The following is a 20,645-nucleotide window of genomic DNA, read 5'->3' as shown; positions in this document are numbered from 1 at the left end:
TTGAACTGACAGTCGGCACAGTCGCCGGCTGTTCGGAGGGCTGCGGCGAGACCCCCGTAGGACAGAGGACGGCGTGGGAAGCCTCATTAGGATCCCGAGGCTTCCCCCACCCGAGGTGAGTACCCCCCAGGGGAGGTTTTTCATGTTACAGAGTCTCTTTAAACAAGGAACTGCCAAACTCTTCAGATGGTATAATACGTAACGTAAGTACCATATAACTTTTTATAGGACAGATTAGCTGGAGATTTTCATGCAATCTGAACTATGTATTACTATTTGTTTGACAATGCTGACATATTTACAAAAGGTCCAAATATCCCTAACCTTAGGCCGTCATCCTCCTAATTGTGATTCTTTTCATTGTGATCTCAAATACCATCTTGTTTTGTCCTTTAATTTTCTGATTCTGGACAGCCATTACTCATAATTGAAGTTTGTTTGTATTTGATATGAACATTTCAATAAAAATGTATTGATAAAAGAAAAGAAGTGACATTTGACCCCAAGTTCATTCTCTTCTGAAGGAACGTGTCTACAGGCACACAAATTTGGAGAAGGTGCCCCAAAGGGTGTATGTAGTTAATTCTGATTGGATAATGAGACAGTCTTACCTCAAACTGAAGATATCGAAATGGATTTTATATTAATGGACACCAGAAAGGACAACATGTTTCGCGAGCCTATTATTACTATTTTTTAGTATTTATATAGCGCCAACATCTTCTGCAGTGCTTCACAGAGCAGTGGCGGACTGGCCTGGGGGGAGGGGGGGCGATTTCCCCCCGGGCCGCCTCCTGTCCCTTACATCAGGGCCGCCCAGGGCTGAATCTTACATTTGCAGAAGTGGGTGGCCCTTCTCCCGAACTGCTACTATTCCGGCTGCTAAGACTGGCTGCTAGGCAACAGAGATCCCACCCCTTGCCTGCAGACACAGCCAGCCAGTGAGGAGAAGAGAGCAGCGTCGCCTCCAGCGCGTCATTTGAAAGGGCAGAGACAGCCGAGTATTCCAGTGCTGCCTGATGTCTCTCCCTGCCGAGTGTCTCCCTCAATCCCAGCCTCCTACCTCTTGTAGCTGGGACGGACAAGGAGGCTGACAGCGGCAGAGTCTACAGACCAGAGTCACCTTGTAAGCCGACACCTCCTCTGCTTTACCTTTGTTCTGCTTTGAGCAGGCCAGTTCTGAACACACTAGCCAGGCATTCCACTGTCTGATGTATTCATGTAACCCTTTCACTGCTGCCTGCTGGTATTAGCTGATATAGCTTTTTGCAGCACTTTCTATTTAAGTCATGCATATTTATATATACTACTTTGGCTGCATACTGATATATTGTACTACCTCAATAGCACTTACCACTTTACTTAAAGAACTTCTGATGTGAAGTAGAAAATCTATTTTTTTACTCACCTGGGGCTTCTTCCATCCCCGAGCAACTGTGTCAGTCCCTCGCCGCAGCCCTGGTCCTTTTTCGTGTCCCCGCTGGCTGTCCGCAATGATGGTGACCCGCTGCTGGGGTCAGCTCTTCTGCGCCTGCGTGTCCACATCATCTGGCGCATATTGTGCCTGTGCAATAGTTGTGCGCAAGTGCAGTATGCGTGAGATGACATAGACGCGCAGGCACAGAAGACCCGACCCCACCAGCGGGTCGCCATCATTGCGGATAGCCAGAGGGGATACCAAGGAGGACCGGGGCTGCGGCGAGGGACTGAGACGGCTGCTCGGGGATGGAAGAAGCCCCACGTGAGTAAAAAATTGATTTTTTTTACTTTGCATCGTAAGTCCTTTATTAAGGCTTTATTAAGTACAAGATATTAGTACAACTGGATGATGCATCGGAAGTCCTTTAAAGGAAACTTTAAAGTCTACCTGAGTTGTGTACTGGTGTATTTATACTTACCTGTGGCTTCCTCCAGCCCCATGAGGTGCTCCCTTGCTGTCCTCTCTGGCCACTTTGTTGTAATATTACACAACCCCTCCCAGTAATCTGGCCAGTAGCAGCCAGTCATGTGCTTCTACAATGCCCTGCCACGCACGAGTGCTCTGCGTCTGCACAGTGCACAGGCACAGAACGCTCCCAGCTGTGGAAGCATTAAGGGGGTGCACATGCAGTCGAGCCGTACCTGCGCAGAAGAGTGCGGCCAGCCAGATTACCATGGGGGACTACAACACAATGGAGAGGGCGGCGAGGGAGCCTACACACCTCATGGGGCTGGAGGAAACCCCAGGTAAGTATAAATACACCACATCTCAGAGGCGGAACAGGTGACACAGGAGGACAAAAGAGGCACAGTGAGAAGAGAGGGAACAAAAGAGATTGGGGGAAAAAAAAGGCACAGGGGGACATGAGGTAACAGAGGAGGAACAGAGGTGACACGTGGAACAGATGTAACATAGGGGGACAAAAGAGACGGTGAACAGAGGTGACACGGGACAAAAAAGGCACAGGGGAACAAAGGGGACACTGGGGAAATAAGGAACGGGACATGAGGTGACACAGAGGGAGACAAGAGACACACGGGTAACACAGAGGGGGACAAAAAAGGCACAGGGGGAACAGGTGACATAGAGGACGACAGAAGAGGCACAGAAATGAGTGTTCTGATTTAAGAACGGATTCAGATTAAGAACAAACCCACATTCTCTATCTCCTTCATTAACCAGAGACTACCTGTATTTTGCCACTTTATTAGGTATGTTTTGCTAGTACTGAATATGATGATTTTTTTTGCCATCAGAACTGCCTTAATTCTTTAAGACATTCCTCAGAGATTTTTGGTCCATACTGGCATGATAGTGCCATGCAGTTAGCTCCGCCCACATCATGCCACGGTCAATCCCATCTTTGTTGTTCGCCTCACTGTTGTAACACTCCCCCCCCCCCCCCAAGGGCCTCTGGGTTGTGTTTTCCCCCCAGGCCAAGAGGTCCCAGTCCTCCCCTGTCACAGAGTATATATGTATATATATATATATATATATATATATATATATAGTCTTGTCACTAACTGTCCCTCGGAGGCAGGGCCGGGCCGAGGCATAGGCTGGAGAGGCTCCAGCCTCAGGGCGCAGTGTAGGAGGGGGCACACAATTCATTCAGCTGTCATTCCTAATTGTGTTTTAAGCAGAAAGAAATAAGAAAAGGGGATACATGGCAGTGACTGCAAGCCAGATAACTAGATATTAAGGTGTTGGGGAGGTTGTGGGCCCTGTGGCGCCTCTTAGTGTAATAGCAATCAGTGTGTGACAGCTGGGGTGGGAGGGATGGGGGGCGCACTTTGGTGTCTCAGCCTTGGGTGCTGGAGGACCTTGTCCCGCCTCTGCTCGGAGGAGCTCACAATCTAATCCCTACCATAGTCATGTGTCCATGTATGCATTGTGTAGTGTATGTATCATAGTCTAGGGCCAATTTAGGGGGAAGCCAGAAAACTTATCAGTATGTTTTTGAGATGTGGGAGGAAACAAGAATGCCCGGAGGAAACCCACAAAGGCACGGGGAGAACATACAAACTCCTTGCAGATGTTGTTCTGGCTGGGATTCGAACTGGGGACTCAGCACTGCAAGGGGTGAGCGCTAACCACTACACCACTGTGCTGCTTATGTGTCTAAAGAGACATTTTCCTAACAATACTTTGCAGTCCACATGAAAATTATTTTTTAAGTGAGCCTCCATTCCCTTCATGTTTTCAGCAGGAGTTTTGCACTTACTCTGTACAGAGGTGCATGGCCCATCCTCGTTCCACAGCGGAGAGAGCGTTATAACCCACATATGTAGAGAGCTGTATGATTCCTCCCAGCATGAGGTCTCCGGGCTCTGACACTTGCTGGACTTCATGAATGGTCTCCAGACCACACATAGATAGTGATGAGCAGCCTCTCACAGTAATGAGGAGTATCAGTGACATGGCGATCAGGAACTTATCCTAATTAAAGAAATGATAACACAATCAGGTGTGTTAAAACAGCCCCAACAGCCCTCGCCCTTGCAGGGGTGGGGCAGTTGCTAAGGGGGTCGCCTCCTGTGGTGGCTTGCAGAGTAGTGACAGTGGAGCATGATATTTTAGCTGCTTCCAGTAGAAAGACAGGTCCTCACTTCAGTTCTCTTTGTGACTTCTGCTGCATATGACGTGATATGCTGAGTCAGGAGCCGCAAGGAGATAGGCCAGAAGGGAGGGCTATATACACACACAGGATACACATGAATCGAAAAAGTGCATGTGGAAATGTGGGTGCCTGGTGAAGCTGCTGGTAGAATGGTGGAATATTGGTAATTATATTGATTTTCTACAATCCCCACTCATAGGCAAATGCAGGGGGGGATTACAGCTGCCGACAATCCCCCCTCAGACCAGGGCCGGTGCAGTGTCTGGGGACAGGAACCAGATGAGACACCAGAATATCTGCACATATCCTGCAGCATGGAACAGCAGCGTGTGTACAGAGCATAGAGCAGCAGCGTGTGTACAGAGCATAGAGCAGCAGTGTGTGTACAGAGCATAGCGCAGCAGTGTGTGTACAGAGCATGGAGCAGCAGCGTGTGTACAGAGCATGGAGCAGTGGTATGTGTACAGAGCATGAAGCGGCAGCATGTGTACAGAACATGGAGCAGCAGTGTGTGTACAGAGCATGAAGTAGCAGTGTGTGTACAGAGCATGGAGCAGCAGCGTGTGTACAGAGCATAGAGCAGCAGTGTGTGTACAGAGCATAGCGCAGCAGTGTGTGTACAGAGCATGAAGTAGCAGTGTGTGTACAGAGCATGGAGCAGCAGTGTGTGTACAGAGCATGGAGCAGCAGCGTGTGTACAGAGCATGGAGCAGCAGCGTGTGTACAGAGCATGGAGCAGCAGCGTGTGTACAGAGCATAGAGCAGCAGTGTGTGTACAGAGCATAGCGCAGCAGTGTGTGTACAGAGCATGAAGTAGCAGTGTGTGTACAGAGCATGGAGCAGCAGTGTGTGTACAGAGCATGGAGCAGCAGCGTGTGTACAGGGCATGGAGCAGCAGCGTGTGCACAGAGCATGGAGCAGCAGCGTGTGCACAGAGCAAGGAGCAGCAGCGTGTGTACAGAGCATGGAGCAGCAGCGTGTGAACAGAGCATGGAGCAGCAACGTGTGTACAGAGCATGGAGCAGCAGTGTGTGTACAGAGCATGGATCAGCAGTGTGTGCACAGAGCATGGAGCAGCAGTGTGTGTACAGAGCATGGAACAGCAGCGTGTGTACAGAGCATAGAGCAGCAGTGTGTGTACAGAGCATAGAGCAGCAGTGTGTGTACAGAGCATAGCGCAGCAGTGTGTGTACAGAGCATGAAGTAGCAGTGTGTGTACAGAGCATGGAGCAGCAGTGTGTGTACAGAGCATGGAGCAGCAGCGTGTGTACAGGGCATGGAGCAGCAGCGTGTGTACAGAGCAGGGAGCAGCAGTGTGTACAGAGCATGGAGCAGCAGCGTGTGTACAGAGCATGGAGCAGCAGTGTGTGTACAGAGCATGGAGCAGCAGCGTGTGTACAGAGCATGGAGCAGCAACGTGTGTACAGAGCATGGAGCAGCAGCGTGTGTACAGAGCATGGAGCAGCAGCGTGTGTACAGAGCATGGAGCAGCAGCGTGTGTACAGAGCATGGAGCAGCAGCGTATGTACAAAGCATGGAGCAGCAGTGTGTGTACAGAGCATGGAGCAGCAGTGTGTGCACAGAGCATGGAGCAGCAGTGTGTGCACAGAGCATGGAGCAGCAGCGCGTGTACAGAGCATGGAGCAGCAGTGTGTGTACAGAGCATGGAGCAGCAGTGTGTGTACAGAGCATGGAGCAGCAGTGTGTGTACAGAGCATGGAGCAGCAGTGTGTGTACAGAGCATGGAGCAGCAGTGTATGTACAGAGCATGGAGCTGCAGTGTGTGTACAGAGCATTGAGCAGGAGTGTGTGTACACAGCATGGAGCAGCAGTGTGTGCACAGAGCATGGAGCAGCAGTGTGTGTACAGAGCATGGAGCAGCAGTGTTTGTACAGAGCATGGAGCAGCAGCGTGTGTACAGAGCATGCAGCAGCAGTGTGTGTACAGAGCATGGAGCAGCAGCATGTGTACAGAGCATGGAGCAGCAGCGTGTGTACAGAGCATGGAGCAGCAGTGTGTGTACAGAGCGTGGAGCAGCAGTGTGTGCACAGAGCATGGGGCAGCAGTGTGTGTGTACAGAGCATGGAGCAGCAGCAGTGTGTACAGAGCATGGAGCAGTAGCAGTGTACAGGGCATGGAGCAGCAGTGTGTGTACAGAGCATGGAGCAGCAGCGTGTGCACAGAGCATGGAGCAGCAGCGTGTGTACAGAGCATGGAGCATCAGTGTGTGTACAGAACTTAGCACAGCAGTGTGTGTACAGAGCATGGAGCAGTGGTATGTGTACAGAGCATGAAGCGACAGCATGTGTACAGAGCATGGAGCAGCAGTGTGTGTACAGAGCATGGAGCAGCAGCGTGTGTACAGGGCATGGAGCAGCAGCGTGTGCACAGAGCATGGAGCAGCAGCGTGTGCACAGAGCAAGGAGCAGCAGCGTGTGTACAGAGCATGGAGCAGCAGCATGTGAACAGAGCATGGAGCAGCAACGTGTGTACAGAGCATGGAGCAGCAGTGTGTGTACAGAGCATGGATCAGCAGTGTGTGCACAGAGCATGGAGCAGCAGTGTGTGTACAGAGCATGGAACAGCAGCGTGTGTACAGAGCATAGAGCAGCAGTGTGTGTACAGAGCATAGAGCAGCAGTGTGTGTACAGAGCATGAAGTAGCAGTGTGTGTACAGAGCATGGAGCAGCAGTGTGTGTACAGAGCATGGAGCAGCAGCGTGTGTACAGGGCATGGAGCAGCAGCGTGTGTACAGAGCAGGGAGCAGCAGTGTGTACAGAGCATGGAGCAGCAGCGTGTGTACAGAGCATGGAGCAGCAGTGTGTGTACAGAGCATGGAGCAGCAGAGTGTGTACAGAGCATGGAGCAGCAACGTGTGTACAGAGCATAGAGCAGCAGCGTGTGTACAGAGCATGGAGCAGCAGCGTGTGTACAGAGCATGGAGCAGCAGCGTGTGTACAGAGCATGGAGCAGCAGCGTATGTACAGAGCATGGAGCAGCAGTGTGTGTACAGAGCATGGAGCAGCAGTGTGTGCACAGAGCATGGAGCAGCAGTGTGTGCACAGAGCATGGAGCAGCAGCGCGTGTACAGAGCATGGAGCAGCAGTGTGTGTACAGAGCATGGAGCAGCAGTGGGTGTACAGAGCATGGAGCAGCAGTGTATGTACAGAGCATGGAGCTGCAGTGTGTGTACAGAGCATTGAGCAGGAGTGTGTGTACACAGCATGGAGCAGCAGTGTGTGCACAGAGCATGGAGCAGCAGTGTGTGTACAGAGCATGGAGCAGCAGTGTTTGTACAGAGCATGGAGCAGCAGCGTGTGTACAGAGCATGCAGCAGCAGTGTGTGTACAGAGCATGGAGCAGCAGCATGTGTACAGAGCATGGAGCAGCAGCGTGTGTACAGAGCATGGAGCAGCAGCGTGTGTACAGAGCATGGAGCAGCAGTGTGTGTACAGAGCGTGGAGCAGCAGTGTGTGCACAGAGCATGGAACAGCAGTGTGTGTGTACAGAGCATGGAACAGCAGCAGTGTGTACAGAGCATGGAGCAGTAGCAGTGTACAGGGCATGGAGCAGCAGTGTGTGTACAGAGCATGGAGCAGCAGCGTGTGCACAGAGCATGGAGCAGCAGCGTGTGTACAGAGCATGGAGCAGCAGTGTGTGTACAGAACTTAGCACAGCAGTGTGTGTACAGAGCATGGAGCAGTGGTATGTGTACAGAGCATGAAGCGGCAGCATGTGTACAGAGCATGGAGTAGCAGTGTGTGTACAGAGCATGGAGCAGCAGTGTGTGTACAGAGCATGGAGCAGCAGCGTGTGCACAGAGCATGGATCAGCAGTGTGTGTACAGAGCATGGATCAGCAGCAGTGTGTGTACAGAGCATGGAGCAGCAGTGTGTGCACAGAGCATGGAGCAGCAGTGTGTGCACAGAGCATGGAGCAGCAGCGCGTGTACAGAGCATGGAGCAGCAGTGTGTGTACAGAGCATGGAGCTGCAGTGTGTGTACAGATCATGAAGCTGCAGCGTGCGTACAGAGCATGGAGCAGCAGCGTGTGTACAGAGCATGGAGTAGCAGTGTGTGTACAGAGCATGGAGCAGCAGTGTGTGTACAGAGCATGGAGCAGCAGCGTGTGCACAGAGCATGGATCAGCAGTGTGTGTACAGAGCATTGATCAGCAGCAGTGCGTGTACAGAGCATGGAGCAGCAGTGTGTGCACAGAGCATGGAGCAGCAGTGTGTGCACAGAGCATGGAGCAGCAGCGCGTGTACAGAGCATGGAGCAGCAGTGTGTGTACAGAGCATGGAGCTGCAGTGTGTGTACAGATCATGAAGCTGCAGCGTGCGTACAGAGCATGGAGCAGCAGTGTGTGCACAGAGCATGGAGCAGCAGTGTGTGCACAGAGCATGGAGCAGCAGTGTTTGTACAGAGCATGGAGCAGCAGCGTGTGTACAGAGCATGCAGCAGCAGTGTGTGTACAGAGCATGGAGCAGCAGCATGTGTACAGAGCATGGAGCAGCAGCGTGTGTACAGAGCATGGAGCAGCAGTGTGTGTACAGAGCGTGGAGCAGCAGTGTGTGCACAGAGCATGGAGCAGCAGTGTGTGTGTACAGAGCATGGAGGAGCAGTGTGTGTACAGAGCATGGAGCAGCAGCAGTGTGTGTACAGAGCATGGAGCAGTAGCAGTGTACAGGGCATAGGGGAGCAGTGTGTGTACAGAGCATGGAGCAGCAGCGTGTGCACAGAGCATGGAGCAGCAGCGTGTGTACAGAGCATGGAGCAGCAGTGTGTGTACAGAACTTAGCGCAGCAGTGTGTGTACAGAGCATGGAGCAGTGGTATGTGTACAGAGCATGAAGTGGCAGCATGTGTACAGAGCATGGAGTAGCAGTGTGTGTACAGAGCATGGAGCAGCAGTGTGTGTACAGAGCATGGAGCAGCAGCGTGTGTACAGAGCATGGAGCAGCAGTGTGTGTACAGAGCATTGAGCAGCAGTGTGTGTACACAGCATGGAGCAGCAGTGTGTGCACAGAGCATGGAGCAGCAGTGTGTGTACAGAGCATGGAGCAGCAGTGTTTGTACAGAGCATGGAGCAGCAGCGTGTGTACAGAGCATGGAGCAGCAGTGTGTGTACAGAGCGTGGAGCAGCAGTGTGTGCAGAGAGCATGGAGCAGCAGTGTGTGTGTACAGAGCATGGAGGAGCAGTGTGTGTACAGAGCATGGAGCAGCAGCAGTGTGTACAGAGCAAGGAGCAGTAGCAGTGTACAGGGCATAGGGGAGCAGTGTGTGTACAGAGCATGGAGCAGCAGCGTGTGCACAGAGCATGGAGCAGCAGCGTGTGTACAGAGCATGGAGCAGCAGTGTGTGTACAGAACTTAGCGCAGCAGTGTGTGTACAGAGCATGGAGCAGTGGTATGTGTACAGAGCATGAAGCGGCAGCATGTGTACAGAGCATGGAGTAGCAGTGTGTGTACAGAGCATGGAGCAGCAGTGTGTGTACAGAGCATGGAGCAGCAGCGTGTGCACAGAGCATGAAGCAGCAGTGTGTGTACAGAGCATGGAGAAGCACTTGAGTAGAGGAAGATAGGAAACCGAGAGCCCAATATAGTGTAGTATTTAATGCAGTTGTATGGGTAATGCATAAAAGGGTTATACTCACAAACATAAGTTACCACACAAGCAACCACTGACAATGCAGGTGGGGAGAATTATGATCTGACCCCACTCAAGTTAAGAAGTCACTCTCTGTAGATAGGTAAAGTATGGGGATACACCCCTCCACCAGGGGTGGAGTAGACTGGATGCAAGGTTTTGTAACAGAGGCACCAATTAGGATAAAAACATCTAAAATATATTTAAAAGGTTTAGGTGGACTTACCTCCCTTGTAGACAAACAGACTGAAAACAGTTATTTAAAAAAAAACACATTTATTTAATGTTTAAAATTGCAACACATTTCACAGGTCACAACCCAGCTTCATCGGGCAAAAAAATGGCGAGAACAAAAGGGTCTGCTTACTGGCCAAGCGCTTCAGGGGAGGCAGAGGCACTTGGCCAGTAGGCAGACCCTTTTCTTTTCTCCATTTTTTTTGCCTGGTGAACCTGTGAAATGTGTTTCAATTTGGAGCATTAAATAAATGTTATTTTTTTTAATAACTGTAAATAAGCACAGCTCTGTACACACAGTACCCTCACCTACCAGCAGCATTGAGAACCTCAGATAGGAAAGATGAGCACAGCTCTGTACACACAGTACCCTCACCTACCAGCAGCATTGAGAACCTCAGATAGGAAAGATGAGCACAGCTCTGTACACACAGTACCCCCACCTACCAGCAGCAATGAGAACCTCAGATAGGAAAGATGAGCACAGCTCTGTACACACAGTACCCCCACCTACCAGCAGCATTGAGAACCTCAGATAGGAAAGATGAGCACAGCTCTGTACACACAGTACCCTCACCTACCAGCAGCATTGAGAACCTCAGATAGGAAAGATGAGCACAGCCAGGCACGTGCAGAGGGGGGTGCTCTGGGTGCCCAGGCACCCCCCCTTTTTAAAATCAGTAAAAAAGGCCCCTCTGATCGCGCAAAATAAGCCCCGCCCCCTACCGCGGTAAGCCCCGCCCACCCGCGAGAAGCTCCGCCTCCTCCTGGGGCACTTTCAGGTGAAGAGGTCTGGATAGGAATCCTAGTGTGGTATACTGACCTCACCCTCCACCTAGGACCCATACTGACCTCTACCTCCCCAAGCACCCATAGTGACTTCTTCCTCACCCACAGGGACCTCTAGATCCACCTAGCACCCACAGTGACCTCTCCCTCCACCTAGCACCCACAGTGACCTCTCCCTGCACCTAGCACCCACAGTGACCTCTCCCTCCACCAGCACACACAGTGACCTCTCCCTCCCACAGTGACCTCTCCCTGCCACAGTGACCTCTCCCTCCACCTAGCACCCACAGTGACATCTCCTTCCCCAGCAACCACAGTGACCTCTCTCTCCACCTAGCACCCACAGTGACCTCTCCCTCCACCTAGCACCCACAGTGACCTCTCCCTCCACCAGCACCCACAGTGACCTCTCCCTCCCACAGTGACCTCTCCCTCCGCCTAGCACCCACAGTGACCTCTCCCTGCGCCTATCACCCACAGTGACCTCTCCCTCCACCAGCACCCACAGTGACCTCTGCCTCCACCTAGCACCCACAGTGACCTCTCCCTGCGCCTAGTACCCACAGTGACCTCTCCCTCCACCAGCACCCACAGTGACCTCTCCATCCACCTAGCACCCACAGTGACCTCTCCCTCCCCAGCACCCACAGTGACCTCTCCCTCCCACAGTGACCTCTCCCTCCACCTAGCACCCACAGTGACCTCTTCCTCCACCTAGCACCCACAGTGACCTCTCCCTGCACCTAGCACCCACAGTGACCTCTCCCTCCACCAGCACCCACAGTGACCTCTCCCTCCCACAGTGACCTCTCCCTCCCACAGTGACCTCTCCCTGCCACAGTGACCTCTCCCTCCACCTAGCACCCACAGTGACCTCTCCCTCCACCTAGCACCCACAGTGACCTCTCCCTCCACCTAGCACCCACAGTGACCTCTCCCTCCACCAGCACCCACAGTGACCTCTCCCTCCCACAGTGACCTCTCCCTCCACCTAGCACCCACATTGACCTCTCCCTGCGCCTAGCACCCACAGTGACCTCTCCCTCCACCAGCACCCACAGTGACCTCTCCCTCCACCAGCACCCACAGTGACCTCTCCATCCACCTAGCACCCACAGTGACCTCTCCCTCCACCAGCACCCACAGTGACCACTCCCTCCCACAGTGACCTCTCCATCCACCTAGCACCCACAGTGACCTCTCCATCCACCTAGCACCCACAGTGACCTCTCCCTCCCCCAGCACCCACAGTGACCTCTGCCTCCACCTAGCACCCACAGTGACCTCTCCCTCCACCTAGCACCCACAGTGACCTCTCCATCCACCTAGCACCCACAGTGACCTCTCCCTCCCCCAGCACCCACAGTGACCTCTGCCTCCACCTAGCACCCACAGTGACCTCTCCCTCCACCTAGCACCCACAGTGACCTCTCCCTCCCACAGTGACCTCTCCCTCCACCTAGCACCCACAGTGACCTCTCCCTCCACCAGCACCCACAGTGACCTGTCCCTCCCACAGTGACTTCTCCCTCCCACAGTGACCTCTCCCTGCCACAGTGACCTCTCCCTCCACCTAGCACCCACAGTGACCTCTCCCTCCCACAATGACCTCTCCCTCCCACAGTGACCTCTCCCTTCACCTACCACCCACAATCACCTCTCCCTCCCCAGCTCTAGCAGTGATCCTGCCTACCCCAGCACCCACACTGACCTATCCTTCCCCCAGCACCCACAGTGGTCTTTCCCTCCCCCAGAGGCTACCCTCCTGTCCCCTGCAGCACTTACAGGGACCTCCCATCCCAAAAGCAGAGCCCACACTGATCTCTCCCAACACACAGCATCCACAACTACTCCCTCCTCCAATAACTACAATGACCTCTCCCAGCACCCACAGTGACCTCCCCTTCCTCCAGCACTCATACTGACCTCTTCCTTCCACAGAACCCACAGTAACCTACCCTTCCACCAGCACCCACACTGACCTCTACCTCCCCCAGCAACCACACTGACCTCTACCTCTCCTAGCAGCAACTATGCCATTCATAGCAGTACCCACAGTGACCTCCCACTCCCTGCACCCACCGCAATCCCACCAATATTCAGCAACCACATTACACTCAACCAGTAACCCCCACTATAGCAAGCACCCAGTACTTGCACCAAGCAACTTTCACCTAATACTTATATCCGACCTCCATATGGCACTTAGTACTTGCATCATTCACCCTATAGCTGGCACCCAGTACTCACACCCACTTGGCACAGTACTTGCACATTATCTGCACCCACATAACCAGTACTAGCACCCAAAGTACCTGCACTCAGAATCCACATGACACACAATGCCCACCCATAGCTAGCACCTAGTGCAGGCAATGCACCAAGTATTCGCACCAATGTACCTGCACCCAACACCCACATGTTTCATCTGCAGTAGTTCCAGTTGCACTAAGCCTCCACTTGGTGCCCAGCACCCACACCAAACACTCACATTTGACATCTAGTACTTGCACCCAGAACTCACAAGGGCTTGAGTAACTGCAATCAACACCTACATAATGCTTGACACCAACCCATACAGCCAGAATGCACATGACACCCTGTGCCAGCACCCAGAACCCACATGGCACCCAGCTTCTGCATTTAGCACCCACATGACAACAAATACCCCACTAGCCAGCATCCATTACCCAGATGTTACCATGTACTCGCTCCCAGTACCCACTTGGCACTCAGTATTGGCACCTAAGACCCACATGACACCCTATAACCCCCATAATCAACACCCACATGGCATAGTACTCACACAGCACAAAGTTCCAAAGCCATTATATGCACCTAGTACCCATCCATGGCCAGCACTCAAATAGCAACCAGTACCCACCCTTGGTCTGAACCCATATGAGACTCAGTACTCTCCCATGGCACACATCCAGACCACACATGGCACTCCCTGCTCACTCATGTCCAACACTCACATGGCTCCCTGTATCAATTAGCACTCACATGGCACCCACTATTGTTTATCGCCTTCTGCTACTCATTCAGCACCCAATATAGCATAGCATCCACTGCAAATAAACACCCAATACAAACTGGACCTTGGTACCCACAGCAGCTTGACACGGACTGTACTTTGGCACATCGGCACCCACTGCAAATTAGCACAAACTGGACCTTTGCGTCTTACCACCCACTGCATCTGTGCACCCACTGCACCTTGGCACTTACTGCAGTTTTGCATCTACTAATGCTTAGCAACCACTGCATATTGGCAACCACTGCTTCTTTGCCTGAAAAGAAGCTTGGGTGCTGATCTAGAGGGACAGAGGTCCCAGTAATGAAAGGTGACTCCATGCCTACATCAGGCTCCACTGTGCCCACTCTAATAGTGCGCACCTATGACTGCTGATTTGAGGGTGGTGGCACCAAAGAAGTTGGTTGGAAGAAGACACAAAGTCTGCCTGATACTTCTATAAAGGTGTGTGTGTGTGTGCGTGCGTGTGTGTGCGTGCGTGTGTGTGGTGGTGGTGGGGGGGGAGGGGGTTAAGACTGCCTAGTGCTTTCTGGAGAAGGGGTATTACATACACAATTTAGCACGATTTATCGATTAGGGCCCCTTTTTAAAATTTGAGCACCCCCCCTTGAGAATCCTCTGCACGGCCCTGAGCACAGCTCTGTACACACAGTACCCTCACCTACCAGCAGCATTGAGAACCTCAGATAGGAAAGATGAGCACAGCTCTGTACACACAGTACCCTCACCTACCAGCAGCATTGAGAACCTCAGATAGGAAAGATGAGCACAGCTCTGTACACACATTACCCTCACCTACCAGCAGCATTGAGAACCTCAGATAGGAAAGATGAGCACAGCTCTGTACACACATTACCCTCACCTACCAGCAGCATTGAGAACCTCAGATAGGAAAGATGAGCACAGTTCTGTACACACAGTACTAGTGATGCTCGGATACCCCTTTTTATTATTCGAGTTTGGTCGAATTCGAATAGTAAATTATTCGAATTCAGTCGAATATTCGAGTCGAATATTTTTTACTATTCGATTCGACCTCGGACTTCGAGCTCACTATTCGAGTCGGTATTCGAGCTCATTATTCGAGCTGACTATTCGAATTGGCCTTAAATAGCCTTCCAACACTTGTTTTGAGGGTGAATGATGCAAGAAACATCTTTTTTTCCAAGTAACAACAGCAAGTGATTATGTGGGGATGTTCCTTTAAAGGGACTCCGAGCTCACGAAAAAAAGAAAAGTTGTACTCACCAGGGGCTTTCTCCAGCCCAGTGCTGGTCGGGAGGTCCCACACCGGCGTCCTGGCTCCTCTCCTTCTCCCCGCTCCGGTATAGCTGACAGGCCGCAGCCCGGGCGACACTCGGTGGAGTGTCGGGCTGCAGCTTCCGCGTATGACGCGGATTACGTCACACGCCGGCCGCCTCGCGTCATCACGGCGGCCGGCGTGATGACGCGAGGCGGCCGGCGTGTGACGTAATCCGCGTCATACGCGGAAGCTGCAGCCCGACACTCCACCGAGTGTCGCCCGGGCTGCGGCCTGTCAGCTATACCGGAGCGGGGAGAAGGAGAGGAGCCAGGACGCCGGCGTGGGACCTCCCGACCAGCACTGGGCTGGAGAAAGCCCCTGGTGAGTACAACTTTTCTTTTTTTCGTGAGCTCGGAGTCCCTTTAAAAAAAAAAAAAAAGGTGGGAAGAGAAGTTGTGTCCAAAATTCTGTTCAGTAGTGTATATACTTCTTCTTCTTCTTCTTCTTCTTCGTCTTCTTCTTCTTCGTCTTCTTCTTCTTCTTCTTCTTCGTCTTCTTCTTCTTCGTCTTCTTCTTCATCTTCATCTTCTTCATCATCTTCTTCATCTTCTTCATCTTCATCTTCTTCATCTTCTTTTTCATCTTCTTTTTCTTCATCTTCTTCTTCTTCATCTTCTTCTATATCTTCTTTTTCTATATCTTCTTTTTCTATATCCTCTTCTTATTATTATTTTTCTATTTCGTCTTCTTCTTTTTCTATATCTTCTTCTTCTTCTCCTTCTTCTTTTTCTACAGTATATCTACTTCTTCTTCTATATCGTCTTCTTCTTCTTCACTTATTTCTCTTTTATATATATATTTTTTTAAAGAAATGCAGCTATTTTTGAACCTAATAAATAGCTGGTGGCGCACGCATGTTGGAAGCGCCATTGTATGTGCTCCCTGGCAGTGGAAACACACAGACAGCAGGAGGTAAATTCAGCAGCAGCAGCAGGAGGAGGAGAATGATTGTGTGGCAGCAGGCAGTCAATGAGGCAGGCAGCGAGACATAATAGGCTGTGTGGTACCTAGCGGTGGTACCAGGCCGTAAATACACAGCATGAGGTTCCAGACAGCGGTCGTGAAGCCCACATCATGTCCAATACACAACTGGGACAACACAGTTTTCAACCCGGACACCTCTAAAAATAATATCACAAAGTATTAATAAAAAGTATATATATTTTTTTTGTTTTTTTAAAGAAATGCAGCTATTTTTGAGCGTAACAAATAGCTGGTGGCGCATGGTGGAAGCGCCATTGTATGTGCTCCCTGGCAGTGGAAACACACAGACAGCAGGAGGTAAATTCAGCAGCAGGAGGAGGAGGAGGATGAGTGTGTGGCAGCAGGCAGTCAATGAGGCAGGCAGCGTGACATAATAGCCCTGGTACCTAGCGTTGATACCAGGGCTGTAAATAAACACAACAGGAGGTCCCAGACAGCGGTCGTGCAGCCCACATTGTGTCCAATACACAACTGGGACAACACAGTTTTCAACCCGGGCACCTCAGAAAAATTAAACCTTTTTTTTTTTTTAATGGTTTACTTTTTTTTTTACAGCAAATTACACAGATATAGCTATTGTTTGACGTAATAGCTGGTGGAAGAGTGGAAGCAGAAGGTAAATCTGTGTACCCTGGCAGTGGGAAACACAGACAGACAGACAGACAGCAGCAGCAGGAGGAATGGAGGAGTAATGAGAGTAGCTATTGTTGGACGTAATAGCTGGTGGCAGAGTGGCAGCAGAAGGTAAAATCTGTGTACCCTGGCAGTGGGAAACACAGACAGGCAGCAGCAGCAGCAGGAGGAATGGAGGAGTACTAGTGTGAGTGTGGCAGCAGGTAGGTAGGCAGCGTGACATAATAGCCCTGGTACCTAGCGGTGATACCAGGGCTGTAAATAAACACAACAGGAGGTCCCAGACAGCGGTCGTGAAGCCCACATCATGTCCAATACACAACTGGGACAACACAGTTTTCAACCCGGGCACCTCAGAAAAATTAAACCTTTTTTTTTTTTTTTTTAATGGTTTACTTTTTTTTTTTTTTACAGCAAATTACACAGATATAGCTATTGTTTGACGTAATAGCTGGTGGCAGAGTGGCAGCAGAAGGTAAATCTGTGTACCCTGGCAGTGGGAAACACAGACAGACAGCAGCAGCAGGAGGAATGGAGGAGTAATGAGAGTAGCTATTGTTGGACGTATAGCTGGTGGCAGAGTGGCAGCAGAAGGTAAAATCTGTGTACCCTGGCAGTGGGAAACACAGACAGACAGCAGCAGCAGCAGGAGGAATGGAGGAGTAGTGTGAGTGTGGCAGCAGGCAGGCAGCATGACATAATAGCCCTGGTACCTAGCGGTGATACCAGGGCTGTAAATAAACACAACAGGAGGTCCCAGACAGCGGTCGTGCAGCCCACATCGTGTCCAATACACAACTGGGACAACACAGTTTTCAACCCGGGCACCTCAGAAAAATTAAACCTTTTTTTTTTTTTTTTTTTTTAAAGGTAAATACAGGCAGCAGGGGCAGCTATTGTTTGACGCAATAGCTGGTGGCAGAGCGGCAGCAGAAAGTTAATCTGTGTACCCTGGCAGTGGAAAACACAGACAGACAGACAGCAGAAGGGCAGTACACAGCAGCCCACTGTAGATTTAAAATGTGTGGCTGCAGGCGACGTAAAAGTCAAAGTGAACCAGGCTGGCTTAGTGAGCAGGAGCCAGGAGGTGGTAAAGGGTGGTAAGGCACATTAACGATGGTTCTTCCGGCAGCCAGTTCATGTCCCCCTCTCGCCGACAACAGGGGCCAGGAACTCGCCTTCCACTCACGCCTGGCTCATCTTGAGAAATGTCAGTCTGTCCACAGACTTGTGAGACAGACGTGAGCGTTTCTCGGTGACCACGCCACCAGCTGCACTGAAGCAGCGCTCGGACAGCACGCTGGAAGGGGGGCAGGACAGCACTTCCAGGGCGTACTGCGCCAGCTCGCTCCAGATCTCCAGGCGCTTGACCCAATACTCCATGGGATCAACAGGGGCATCGCTGTCAAGCCTGCTGTAGGACCCCATGTAGTCAGCCACCATGCGGGTCAGGCGCTGGCGGTGACCGGAGGAGGATGCTGCTGCATGCACTTCCTCTCTAGTCACTGCTGCCGGAGCCTCTACAGTCCTGTAGAGCTCGATGCTGAGAGACAGCAGGTCTGTGGGGCGCTTGCTGCTGGATGCAGGCACCTGCTGCTGCCTCTGTGCTGGCTGGACAGTGGGGGTGGAAGGCTGGGGGAAGGCTTCCTCCAAGCGCTCAACAAGGGCCTGCTGCAAGCTCCTTATTTGTTGCGCTGGGTCTCCTCCTGCAGGCGGCAGGAACTGGCTCAACTTCCCCTTGAGGCGTGGGTCCAACATCATGCTGATCCAGATGTCCTCCCTCTGCTTCATCTGGATCACCCTGGGGTCCTTGCGCAGGCACATCAGCATGTGCGCTGCCACTGGGAAGAGGCGGGCCACGTCTGCTGGTACATCGACGGCAGTGCTGTCCTCCTCATCATCCTCCTCTGCCGCCTCATCCTCTCTCCACCCCCGCACCAACTCAGCTGCACTGTGCTGATCCCCCTCATCAGCAGCAAGGTCAGGGACCTCCACCAAGTCCTCCTCCTCCTCGCCCTCAGAGGTGGACTGTGCAGCTGCTTGCTGCTCCTGCTGGTCCAAGGCTGCCGCTCCCTGTTCCAGCAAAGCATCAAGGGCCCTGTTCAGCAGACAAACCAGGGGCACCCACTCGCAGACCATAGCATGGTACTGCTCACCATGTTGGTGGCCTGCAGAAAGGGAGCCAGCACTAAGCACACCTGCTGCATGTGCCTCCAGTCATCATCGGGGACGATGGACGGGATGTTGCTGGTCTTGTCCCTTCTCTGGGCGGCGGAAACAGTTGCCAGGGAAAGGTACTGGTTGACAGCGTGCTTCTGTTCAACCAGACGCTCCAACATCGCCAGGGTGGAGTTCCAGCGAGTTGGAACGTCAATGATCAGCCGATGGCGTGGCAGCTCCAGCTCCTTTTGCACGTCTTCCAGGCTCGCACAGGCTGCAGCCGAGCGCCGGAAGTGACGCACAACATTCCTTACCATTTCCAGCAGTTCGCCCATCCCCTGGTAGGTGCGCAAGAACTTCTGCACCACCAGGTTCAGCACGTGGGCAAGACAGGGGATGTGGGTCAAGTTTCCCCTGTCAATTGCGGCAACCAGATTGGCCCCATTGTCGGCCACCACCTCTCCGACTCTGAGGCCTCTGGGGGTCAGCCAAATCCTCTCCTGCTCCTGGAGTTTGGCCAACACATGGGTTGCCGTCAGTTTGGTCTTCCCAAGGCTGACCAACTGCAGCAGCGCTTGGCAGTGGCGGGCCTTCACGCTGCTGCTGAGGCGGGGGGTTTGGCCAGGTGTGCCGGAGGATGGCAGAGGATCGGAGGAACCTGCTGCAGTTCCCTTGACCCTGCGGGGTGGCACCACCCACTGTGTTGCTGCTGCTGCTGTGCCCGCTGCGGCTCTCCCATCCTCACCCCCTTCCACCAAGCTGACCCAGTGGACAGTGAAGGACAGGTAGCGGCCTGTCCCGAAGCGGCTGCTCCAGGAGTCCATGGTGACGTGGACCCTTTCACCAACCGCGTGCTCCAGCCCTCACTCCACATTGGCCATCACAAAGCGGTGCAGTGCAGGAATGGCCTTGCGGGCGAAAAAGTGTCTGCTGGGGAGCTGCCAGTCTGGGGCTGCACAAGCAAGCAGCGCACGCATGTCGCTCCCCTCCTGCACGAGCGTGTACGGCAGGAGTTGGGAGCACATGGCCCGTGCCAGCAAGCCGTTCAGCTGACGCACGCGATGGCTGCTGGGAGGCAGAGCCCTAACCACCCCCTGGAAGGACTCGCTCAAAAGGCTCTGGCGTGGCCTTTTGCTGGCACGGGAATCAGCGGACACAGCAGAGGAGGCCACTGAGGACTGGCTGCCAGAACAGGCCTCAGTGTCAGCGGCAGGAGTTGCAGAGGGGGGAGGAGCAGTGCGTTTCCGCACTCCTGCTGGTGCTGCTGGAGGAGCAGGAGGGCGGGTGGCTGCTGTTGCTGCTGCTGAAGGCTGTGCAGTGATGGGTGTGGTGCCACTGCCAGCACCAGATGCCTTCAGCCTCTGGAACTCCTCATGCTGGTGGAAATGTTTCGCAGCAAGGTTGGTGATGAGCGAGCTGGTGCTGAACTTTAAGGGGTCTGCACCTCTGCTCAACTTCCGCTGACAGTGGTTGCAAGTGGCGTACTTGCTGTACACTGTGGGCATGGTGAAAAATCGCCAGATTGGTGACAAAAAAAAACCCCTACGGCCTGGAGCCGCTGCTGCCTGTCTCCCTGTGGTGGTTGGGGCGGGGGCTTGGGTGCGGCTGGTGGTGGTACTGGCAGATGCTGCTGCTGCTGCTGCTGCTGAGCCTGAGACACCAGCAGGCTGTGGGACCTGCCTACTGCTGCCAATGCTTGCAATGATGCGCCTCCTTGCAAGGCCCACAAGCGCATCCTCCTCCTCAGAGCTGCTGATG

At 52.7% G+C, this 20,645-nt stretch overlaps 1 protein-coding gene across 1 annotated transcript in view; it reads right to left on the bottom strand.

Moving 5' to 3' along the window:
• LOC137504558 (vomeronasal type-2 receptor 26-like) overlaps positions 1 to 19,066 on the bottom strand; it is a 136,588-nt gene extending 117,522 nt beyond the window's left edge. The window contains exons 1-2 of the mRNA XM_068233140.1: positions 18,926 to 19,066; positions 3,705 to 3,919 (exon numbers count right to left, since the gene is read on the bottom strand). Coding sequence (XP_068089241.1) covers positions 3,705 to 3,919; positions 18,926 to 19,066 — 356 coding nt within the window. The remainder of the gene's footprint in view (positions 1 to 3,704; positions 3,920 to 18,925) is intronic.
• Between the last annotated feature and the right edge of the window lie 1,579 nt (positions 19,067 to 20,645).

Source organism: Hyperolius riggenbachi, chromosome 4 (assembly GCF_040937935.1).
Source record: "Hyperolius riggenbachi isolate aHypRig1 chromosome 4, aHypRig1.pri, whole genome shotgun sequence".
NCBI classification, from domain to species: Eukaryota; Metazoa; Chordata; class Amphibia; order Anura; family Hyperoliidae; genus Hyperolius; species Hyperolius riggenbachi.
The sequence above is the reverse complement of the archived record's forward strand: the minus strand, read 5'-3'. Positions and strand labels throughout refer to the sequence as shown.